At 32.4% G+C, this 11,630-nt stretch overlaps 1 protein-coding gene across 2 annotated transcripts; it reads left to right on the plus strand.

Annotated features, from left to right (window-relative positions):
- The first annotated feature begins 1,157 nt into the window (after positions 1–1,157).
- Positions 1,158–4,169, plus strand: LOC145956871 (protein FAR1-RELATED SEQUENCE 5-like). 2 transcript variants are annotated; one of them, XM_083072661.1, is made up of 3 exons: positions 1,158–3,246; positions 3,334–3,408; positions 3,508–4,169. In XM_083072661.1, the coding sequence occupies exon 1, from the start codon at positions 1,303–1,305 to the stop codon at positions 3,085–3,087; it is 1,785 nt and encodes a 594-aa protein (XP_082928787.1). In that variant the 5' UTR covers positions 1,158–1,302; the 3' UTR covers positions 3,088–3,246; positions 3,334–3,408; positions 3,508–4,169. The 2 variants fall into 2 exon arrangements, with proteins under 2 accessions (XP_082928787.1, XP_082928786.1); XM_083072660.1 differs by having other exon boundaries at positions 1,158–3,408.
- Positions 4,170–11,630: the final 7,461 nt, after the last annotated feature.

Raw genomic sequence — 11,630 nt, forward strand, 5'->3', positions numbered from 1 at the left:
ACCCAGGGTGTTGAAACTTTGACCAGAAATAGGGTAATTGGATCTGATCCGCCCCTGCACCATGATCCAACAAACCAACCCGAATAGAGGGTCCCTCTTTTGTCCAATTTGTAAATGCATGCCACCTCATTTTGTTTGCATTGAAACGTGGCTCCATCTACTTCTCTTTAATCGAAGCTTGTCTCCTTTCGTGTTTTGTTGCCTCCATCTTCTTCTCTTAAGGCAAAGTTGTTTCCCTTCCCATCGTCGTGTTTGGTTGGATCAGGTGTTGTATCTCCGTTTCCATGTTGTTTTCCTTTCGTGTTTCCTTGGATCCGCTCTTATATGTCCATTTCCATCTTCTTCTCCTCATGCATGTTGTTCTCTATTGTGTGTTTTTCTTTGTGTTTGTTTCCATTTGAAAACCTTGTAGGTTGTTGTTGTGATGAAAGGTTGTGTCGATTTCCATTTGAAATCGATTTGAGTTCAAAAAAATCACAGCTGATTTTTCAGTTTTGTGTGTGGTTCCGGAGAATACGCACCCGTAATCTGAAGTGAACAGTTAGTGGTAAGTTAAATTTTGCTCGATTAAGTCGTAATAAGTTTGCAATTGTGGTCGGATTGTATTTAATTCGCTAGTCATCTACTGTTGGTTTGACGAATGACAACGATTCGCCAATAATATAATGTGGTAAGTTATATTTTCATTATTTTGGCGTATTATAGCCTTCTTTAGGTCTGTTACTACTTGTAACCTACATGCAGTGTAAGATTTTCAGTATTCAATGTTCAGAAATTTAAGTTTGAAAAGAAAAACCGAGTTGAACTAAATAGTTTGTGTTGCATTGAATTTGGACTATTATTGACTGTGTTTTTGGATAATGTGTATTTTGGTGAAATATATGATCAGATATGGATAATTTATATAATATAAGTGTTAGTGAAACAAATATGTTACGTGAATAATGTTTAATTTTTTTCCATTAGTTGATTAAGTAATTTTGTAATGCAGATGTCTAACCTTAATGACGAAGGGTTTGTTAATTTAGATGATCAGAAGGAAATGAATGTTTCTAATAACAATGCATCAGATGAAGAAAGTAGTCGAAGTGATGTCGGTTTTGGTAATGAGGAAGATGATGCGCATATTGATAGTAATCATAATGAATACAAAAGTTTTAGGATTTGACTGTAGATGACATATTGGGTTTGGAATTTGGTAGTGAACATGATGCATATAAATTTTACTTTGCATATGGTAAATTTCATGGTTTTGGGATTAGGAAGGATGACATTGGTCATGATGCAAATGGCAAAATAGTAATGCGTCAATTTTTATGCAATAAAGGGGGCTTAAGAGACAAAAAACATCTTATGAGAGATGATAGAAAAAAGGGGCATAGGCCTCTTAGTCGTACTAATTGTAAAGCCAAACTTCGTGTACGGCTTGATCCAAAGACAAGTAAATGGAAAGTTGTGTCATTTGAGGAAGGTCACAACCATGAGATGTGCCACTCAAATTATGTGCCATTCATTAGGACTTATCGCGGATTGTCAAGTAGTGATAAAGGTCAAGTTAATTGTTTGCATGAACATGGGGTTAGAGCATGCCATATAATGGGATACATGATGGACCAAAAGGGAGGTCATTTAGGCATTGGGTTTAATAAGAAAGACCTTTTTAACCACATTGAGCGATATAGACATTCTAAAATCCAAGATGGGGATGTTTTGGCTGCCTTAAGTTATCTTCAAGGCAAGGCTGATAATGATCCAATGTTTTATGCTAAATATATGTTAGGAGACAATGGAAAAATGGAACATTTGTTTTGGGCTGATGGTACTAGTAGGTGTGACTATCAATGTTTTGGCGATGTTGTTGCATTGGATAGTACCTATAAGAAGAACAAATACAACAAGCCTTTGCTAATATTTTCTGGAAAAAATCATCATGGGCAAACTGTTATTTTTGGTGCTAGTTTGATTTCTGATGAAACCACCGATACTTATAAGTGGGTGTTAGAAGCTTTTTTGGAAGCTATGTCTCTTCAGCAGCCTAAGGGGGTAGTGACAGATGGTGATGGGGCTATGAGGGAGGCAATTAGGCAAGTATTTCCTATGGCAACACATAGACTTTGTGCATGGCATCTACAAAAGAATGCTTGTCAGAATGTGAAGAATTGCAAATTTTTAGCTGATTTTAAAAAGGCAATGTATGGAAAGTTTACCCCTGAAAAGTTTGAAACATTTTGGAAGGAAATGGTTAGCAAAAACCAGCTTGAAGGCAACAACTGGATTTTGCAAACGTATGAAAAAAGGTGTATGTGGGCAAATGCTTATCTACGAGATAAATTTTTTGTTGGTATTAAAACGACGTCTTTGTGTGAAGGAGTAAATAATTGTATTAAAACTTATGTGAGGAGGAAAAACAGCATGGTTGAGTTGTTGCATAATTTGGAACAATCTCTAAGAGATTACAGGTACAATGAATTGATTGCTGACTTTAATTCATTTTATACAGAACCTGTTTTGACAACTTCGCTTCAAAAAATTGAGAAACAGGCTGCAAAGTTATACACACAACATGTTTTCAAGTTGGTAAAAGCTGAGATACTTGATGCTGGGGAAATGAATGTAGTTGAGAGGACTGAAAATGGTAACAAGGTAGTATTTAAGGTGGAGAAATACTCTGAACAACATCGTATACATGAAGTTGTGTTTGATACTGAAGAATGTAAATTTTTTTGTGATTGTATGTTATTTGAATCTTGTGGAATTCCTTGTGGGCATATTATATGCTCAATGCGGCTAGATCATATCACCTTGTTTCCTACAACATTAATATGCAAGCGTTGGATGAAGGATGCGAAGAGTTCAATTATTTCGTCATATGATGCAGGGAATAATGATAGTGAGATGAGTAATGTGGCACGTCTTAGTGTTTTGGCTTCATCTTGTAATAGACTTTGTGAAATGGCAGCCAAAAAACATGAAACTTTCAATTTCATCAGGGAAGAGATTTTGAAGTTACTTGGAAAAATAGAAAAGAATAGTGTTATTGGATTGGATAATGAAACATGTGATCCTAATGTTGTGAAGACTAAATGAGCCCCACAGAAAAAGAAGTTGACCAAGAAAAGGAAATGCTCAAATTGCCATAAATGTGGGCATATAAAATCTAAATGTCCTTTGCTTGATTGTATAGAAGATAATTTGATGAGTATTGACGAATGGTTTGATTCAGGGGATGATGGGGTGCAAGACAATGTAATTTTTATAATTCAATATTTGCGTAAATTATTTGTAGTTGAATAATTTTTTTATATAATTATTTTTAATACATGTTAATTGCAGGTGCAAGAAGACATTCGTCGTAATGAGTTTGACATGAATGATAGTACAGATGCAGAACAAAGTTCCCAAAATTATGTAATAAGAAACATGATGTGTCTATGGGTTTGGTTTAAGTTTTAGTTGATATTTTTTGAAGTAGAGATTTTGACTTTATTTTAATTAAATGATTTACAGATACGTAGAAGACAAATTAGACTTGGGGGAGGTGATAAGGGTCAGCAACAAAGATCCTGAAAAATGGAGATGGTAAAGGATATTGTCCCGATGGTTGTGTCTGTTACAATTATTAAATAGAATAAATTAAATTTTGGTATCAACATTATTGTTATTTATGATTTTATTTATTTTGTTTATTTTTTAAATGTGATGAGACAGGGAATTGGCGTTGGGAAGTGGCTGGTAAAGTGTGCAATGGATGAAAAGTAAAAAAAAATTAAGTACTATGTTAGGGTTATTCTTTTTAGAGTAAGTTTTATTTGTTTGTGTTGGGGAAAAATATCATGAATACAAAAAAAAAATTTGAATGACATTTGTGATTGAAGGAAAAGGCAAGTGGGAATATTGGTACAACTTCTATGGATGATTTTAATGAAGTTGGAGTAACGGCAACTAGTCTTCCTTTCAATTCTAGTCATGTAGGTGGTAGGCATGATTTGGTTTTACGTGTGATACATAGGGATTGTGGTCCTAGTGATATGGGTGAAGGTCCCCAGTTAGATTTGAAAATATGTTGTACTCATATTATGTGTGTGGAAGATTGTTTAGTTGTATGAATTTAACATTATTTTAGTAAATATTATCAAATATTTTATTGGAAACATTGATGTGAATGTGAACAGTTCTATCAATTACAAACAGTGATTAATTGTTAACAAAGTTATTAGCAAAATAACTTTGTTAACTAAAAATAGAAGTAAATGACATATTTAATGTATAAAACTTATTTATGTAATTTTATAGTTTAAATGTTGAAGCGAATAAGATGATGACTAGGGCTAAATTTAAAGTAAGTTACAAGTGGATAGAATAAATATTTGTTAACATAATTCTTATACTTTTATAGTAGATGCATAATTTTGAAGATAAAGATTTTTGTAACATTAGAAAATTATAATAAGACTGAAAATGTTATTGGAATGTCAAGTTATTAAATTACACAAAAATGATAAATTTAAATGTTTTAACTATATTTGTATGATAACAATGTATAGAAAATATAAATGATTTATAATTTTGTTAGACAAAAAATATATATATAACTTGATAATAAATAACGTAACCGTGAAAGTAAATTAATGTAAATTTAGTATAGGTTAAAATATAAATGACAAAGGAAATACGAATAAAAATGGTATTTTATAATAACAAATTTTAGTGAAAAAAATTGTATTTTAAAATAAGTAATATAAAAAATAAATGAAGATAATAAATACGGTACTTTGGAAACTTAATTTTTGTTTTTAGCAATTGTTCAAAATATAAATGGCAGAAGTAATAGAAATTAAAAAAAAAATTGTTACTATCATTAAATTTTAATTAAAAAATTGAATGCAAAAAAGTATTTTATGATATTCAGTGTAAAAATAATGTGATTAATAAATATTTAATCCTTCTTGCTCTTTGTCCAACTTTAAGCTATAATTGATTCATCCTCCATTGTTTCATTAAGTGGAATTATGTTAAAGGATCGTGCCTCTGATTCATGTATCACTATCACATGCTTTGAATTATGAAGTTAACTTATGTTTGAATTGCAATTGTTTGTCAAACAAGTCAAAATGGTATGTTTGTGGGATATTTTTATAATTACAAATTTCAGTAAAAAAAATCATATTATAAAATAAACAATATGAAAAATATATATATAAAGATAATATATAAGGTATTTCAGAAATTAATTTATGTTTTTACTAATTGGTAAAAAAAAATGGCACAAGTAATACAAATAAATGAACAAAAAAGTTGTTCGTATCATTAATTTTTATTTCTTAATTTGATTGGGAAAAAGAATTTTATTATATTGTCCTTAAAAAAAATATTTCACAGTATAATAAAAAAAATTAATTTATTTGTTAATAATGAGCCATGTTTACTTAAAAAGTTAGGGTTTCAATACCTTACGAAGTTAAAAAATATTTAACAAAAACATTGATGATAAATAAAAGTTGGGAACTGCCATGGTACCCACGATAATTGAAGGATTTTGGTACCTTAAATTATGTGAACAAATAAATTTAAAAGAAATAAATTCAAAATAACATAAATTTTGGATTAAAAATTTGTACAAGATGAATCAATCAAAAAGATTAATTCAAAAAAAATAATAAAAGGTCATTTTTTATAACAAATTAAATTTAAAAGTAATACAATTAAAAAATTAAAATAAATACTATAATAATATTTTAAAAATATTAAAATAAGAAAGACAAATAATAAATAATACAATTGAAAAATTAATTTATACCATAAATTCAAAAAGTTAACACCAAAGAAAAACTAAAATGTATTAACAAAATATTAATATTAAACTATTTAATTATAATATATGCCATATTAAAATAAAATTTAAAAAATATAAAAATAATATAAAGATATAAAAAAATTTATAAGGATAAATTATTAAAAATATTAAATTAAAATAAAAATAAAATAAGTAATTACAATAAAAAAATTTAAAAGGCTGTATCATTACTCCACAATGTAGAATTTTCCATAAAAGTTTACGGTTTAGGTAAACATAAGGCGTAAAATTAATAGGTAAAAGTATTAAATATGAAGAGGAATTTTGTACGTGAAATATATATGTGGTCTATATTGTGTTAAACCCTAAAGTATAAAATTAATATAAAAAATATTGAATTTAGATAATATAAGATATAGTCCATTATGAAATTGTACGACATTCGACCTAGGTATGGAGTACATGGTAATCCACAAATGATAAAAACATACAGATAAGATAATGACACATACTTGAATCGCATGCATTGCGTTGATTGAGCCTGCAAGCCAATATCACATTCTACAACATTCTACCTAGGTATGGATTACATGGTAATCCAGTAAACATAAAATCATATGCATACAGATAGCATACAGATAACATATTGGCATCATATAGATGAACGAATAAGCAAAAAAAACCAAATTATATATATAAGATGCATATATTAACAAACCAGTGATTGTTCGAAAAATAAAACAAAGAACAACATTAAAAAGTTCGATAAAATACAGAAATGGAAGGGACGCAGATCAAGCCCGAGTGACAGAAACCTCCAAAACGCCTCCCCCTTCCTTCGTCCAAAAGTGAACCTTATCATTCACATTAAATTTGCAAACACGCTGAAAGTCATACCATCCTTTTGAAAAGAGGCCTTGGTATGGATACCACAGTATATGCCATATAGCCTGAGTCCCGTTTGGGAGAAATACATTCACCCAATGTGGACGATTTCTGAAATATTTGAATACCATGTTAACCGGTATTGCCTACAAAAATAAACGAAAACAAATATGTCAAACCTATACGAGATACAAAAAATAATTCCGGACAAAACAAGAGCAAAGGAAAACAAAAATATGTTAAAGAACAACCAATATTACCAGTGGCTTCCCGGGGACCTCCTTGCAGCCGTAATTGTAGATGACCATAACAACTGCCTGTCATTCTATTCCATTTGTTGACCAGCAGCCAACATTGTTGACCGATGAGGGGGCAAATTTGGTGGTGTAATTGGAGTAAAACATGTGCAAACAGTAAAAACAAAGTTGCTATCACCCAAATACTGAAAAAAAATGAACTTGGCTTTGTCTAGGGCGTAGCTTTGGACGATTGTTTTTATCCCTTCACCAAATAAAGCAACTTCCTTGTTTCCCTGAAGGCAGACGTTAACCTTAATTTTGATACGTATTGTCGAATTGGTCTTCGGCAGTGACGTGGCTAGACAATTCATTTCCCCATTTCTTGAAAAAGAAATTAGGAATTTTCAATGTTTCCTGAAAAAAAAAGCCATGAAAACCCTAAATTAGTGGAACTGTTTGATCGTCTAGTAATGAATAAGACAAATAAAGAAGAAGGAAATTTTTTACCGAATCAGTGCGTAGTGCGAGCTGGAAGTTTGCGTCTTGATAGCCTTGCTTTAGTGGGACTCTGAGAGTTGGATTAGGATTTTAGGGTTGGGGTTGCGCATATAGCACAAGAGCAAAACAAAAGAGACTGGATTAGGGTTTTGAATATGTAAAAACAACAGTTGTGTAAATTAGGAAAAGAAAAAGTAAATAAAAAAATTAGCCAAATAAACAAACGAAGCAAGAATCATAATACCTACGAACGTTCGTTGGCCATGTTCGAACATGGAACAACAGCATGGTTGCAGCACAGGATAAGAGAGACAGATTAGGATTTTAGGGTTGGGGTTGCGCATATAGCAGAAGAGAAGAGCAAAAGAAACTAGGTTAGGGTTTTGAATATATACGAAGAACAGTTATCAAAATTAGGAAAACAAAAAGTAAAAAAAAATTAGCCAAATAAAGAAACTAACTGAGAATCATACCTACGAACGTTGGTTGGGCATGTGCGAACATGGAACAACTCCATGGTTGCAGCACCGCAGAAGAGAGTCAGATTAGGAATTTTGGGTTGGGGATGCGCAAATAGCAGAAGAGAATTTGTGACACCCTTACTACCCCAACACATATATAAAAAAATTTATAATACATTTAAGAAGGTTAAATTTTCTAAGTTGGTAAAAGGGTTCACATAAAAATTCGACAATTACATTAATAGAGATATAAAACATAAAACACAAGAGTTTTACAAATTGTTTTTAAAACAATATTACAGTGTCAAATACACATAAATATTTCATCCTAGAAATCCTCTGCCCCGATGTCACACTATCAGAGCATTCCCAGAATTTTAACTGTTGGCATCCTAGAAGCCACTCGTAGCTGGATCTTCTTCTCCTAAAATATCCACAGTTTATACGGTGAGAAAAGAAAATATCTATATGCAAAGTACATACAAACACATCACAATATAATCTCATAATAACTCATTATTTAATAAAATATTCATAAGCATTTATTTATATATATATATATATATATATATGTGTGTGTGTATCATAATTTATCAACCATTCATCATATTCACATCTCAATTCACAATTACATCAATCCATCACAATCCACTTGAACATTACAATTCATTCATAATCCACACAAATTTCACTATGTCAAGGTCACGCTACCCTTTTTCCAACCTAGGGCCGTGCTCACCCCTGACATAACACTGTGCCAAGGTCACGCTACCCTTTTTAGTAGCCTAGGGCCGTGCTCACCCCTGACATAATACTGTGCCAAGGTCACGCTACCCATCAGCTTAGGGTCGTGCTCACCCCTGGTCATCAGTACCATAATCACATCTCATTCACATCTCAATCACATTCCACACTTCTCATTTCATAACTCAAATTCACATCACGTACATAATTCCACATCACATATACATCACATACACCACAGATAAGCCCAACAAAATGAGGGTTTACACACCCCTCAAGCAATTCACATCAAGATCATCCATTCTTAACGAGTAATATAGCAATAATATTCATAAATTATAATAATCAATTTAATATAACAGTGAAACTCATAATTATTCCAAATTCTAGTTCACAGCATTTATGATTTCTTCTTTCTTCCCAGATCATTATTCCTACAATTTGGCATATCTATAAACCTCAACACATAATTTCAATAGAACTAATGATTCTTCAAATAAAATAATTATAAAATCATAATCCTAAGAAATTCTTCCTCTACCCAATTCCCTCATGTACTCTACATATAAATAATCCCCTTTTCCCCCGTACCGGGATGAATAGTAACTTGAGCAGAACCTCCTCTTCTTTTTCCTTAAACGGTAGTCAAATTTCGGGCAGAACTTTCTCTTCTCTCTCCTTAAGTCGGGACCGAAACTAGGGTAGAACCTCCACCCCCTAAGCTCCTTCCATCAACAGCAGGAAGTAGAGAGAGAAAGAAAAGAGAGAAGGGAGAGAAGATGAGAGGTGTGAGGATTTGAGAGGGAGGAGGGGCCTTTTTATAGGCATTTTCGCGGACCTATCCGGAACGGCCGTTCCGAAAAGTGGAACGCCCGTTCTGGACCCTTCAAATCTACGCAAAATTTTCAACTGGAACGGCCTGTTCTGAAATCAGAACGGCCCGTTCCAAAACCCAGCAGAACGCCCCGTTCTCCTTCTGGAACGGCCCGTTCTGCAAGGAGAACGCCCCGTTCTCCTTCTGGAACGGCCCGTTCTGCAAGGAGAACGCCCCGTTCTCCTTTGGAGAACGGCCCGTTCTGGGCCCGTTCTGGACGTCCCAAAAATACACAATTTTATCATTTGGAACGGCCCGTTCCACATTTGGAACGGCTCGTTCCAGAAACCAAAAATACCCCAAAAACTTTAACAAAATTACGAGAATGCCATTAAAAATTACGAAAATGCCATTAATAATAAGTTTACAAAAATACCCTCATTCCTTTATTAAAATTACGAAAATACCATTACTAATTACGAAAATGCCATTAATACAAAAATACTCTTTATAAAAAATTGGGGTGTTACAATTCTCCCCTCCTTTTAGAAATTTCGTCCTCGAAATTTTGCAATGGTAAATTCTTCGCTTCTTACTTCTAATTCTTATGCAACCTCACTACCTACAACTCTATTCATTTTACCAAGGAAATCTAAGGGTAAGACAAGTAAATTTTAAGGAATCTAAATCAATCTCTTAAATGTCTCAAACAAGCCTATAATTAAGGTCTATCCATTCACCATCTTACTTCCAAAATGAGACGTCTAATTGCTACAAAATTTGTAAAGATTTCTTGTATACTAAACACGAGTATATGATTTCTTTTCTCTTCACCTTAGGTCATTACACTTCCGCTGCGCAACTCTGATACATCTTAGTAGTTCGTAAATATATTTCAAGAACACTCGTATGTCTTTACTCTAAAATTATCTTTCTTAATTCAAGGTTACTAAACACCCAAATTGGTTCTTGCTCCTCAAAACAACATTGATTTCTACTCAGAATTGGTTATCTATACTTCTACCAATCTTCTCCACTTGGTTCTAAGAAAGGATCTGACTCCTAAGCTTCTCTAATCTCATCCATTAATTCACTAGTTACTTTCAGCATAATCCATTCATTGCTTCTAAGGGTAATCTCACTCATCTAGCATAAGTCTCTAAATTCTTCAATCAAATCCAACCCTTAAATCATCAAAATGATATATCAGAGGTTATCATAATCGAGGTATCTGCTACAATATTGGTTTTACTTCTATGGTTATCTCTAAAGATTAAGTACCTAAGTGTAAGTTCACTAGGTATACATATCAGATCACTAATTTCACCACTCCATCTACACCCAAGTCAAATTCTTATCCATCACCTTATCCTATAATCTCATATCTTGTTATCAAATGAATCAACTAATTATGCTTCTCCAATTTCTTTCAACGATCCACTTAGTATTCGAGTCATACCTAGTTTTACACTATTAAGAGTAATCTCATAAGTCAAACTTAAATCCCTAATTTGAATCTCTAATCATAAATATAAAGATTTCCTACTCAAAATATCGGTTACCACAATAGCTTTACTTAATTAACAACTAAGTTTGAAATATTTATCCTCTAAAAATTTAAGCTATCTCTTTTTGTCTCATATTTTAACTTCTTCAGTCAACAAATAATTAAGGCCCTATCGATCAATAAATACCTCAAGCTTAGAATTATATAGGCAATGTCTCTAAATATTACACCTGTAAACTTAAGTCATAAGGTAATCTCCATGATGAGTTTTTAATTGTCTAGAATCACAAGCCACTATCTTTCCTTCTTGCATCAACACTCCACTCAAACCTATTTTAGAAGCATCACAATAAACCACAAAAGTCAAGCAATACTAAAACAGGTGTACTAGTCAACTTTTCCTCAAGGGCCCGGTAAACTATCCTTGCATTTACTATCCTATACAAACACAACTCCTTTCGTAGTCAAACTTGTCAAGGTAATGCTAACTTGGAGAATCCCTCTATGAATTTTCTATAGTATTCAGCCAATCCAAGGAAGCTCCTAATTTCACTAGCTAACTTATAGGCAAACAAATTAAGTCAACCATGAATTCTCTACCATCAATAGTCAAGGGACACTTTGGACAGACATCAGAAGTGATCACTGAACCATTAGTGGGTGTCTCTACCTGGATGAAATCTTTGGA

The sequence above is a fragment of the Cajanus cajan genome, chromosome 4 (assembly GCF_000230855.2).
Source record: "Cajanus cajan strain Asha chromosome 4, NIPB_CcT2T_4, whole genome shotgun sequence".
Taxonomy (NCBI): domain Eukaryota; kingdom Viridiplantae; phylum Streptophyta; class Magnoliopsida; order Fabales; family Fabaceae; genus Cajanus; species Cajanus cajan.

Excerpts from the sequence above, each read along its gene's own strand:
- LOC145956871 (XM_083072660.1), top strand. The coding sequence starts at position 1,303 with ATGCGTCAATTTTTATGCAATAAAGGGGGCTTAAGAGACAAAAAACAT.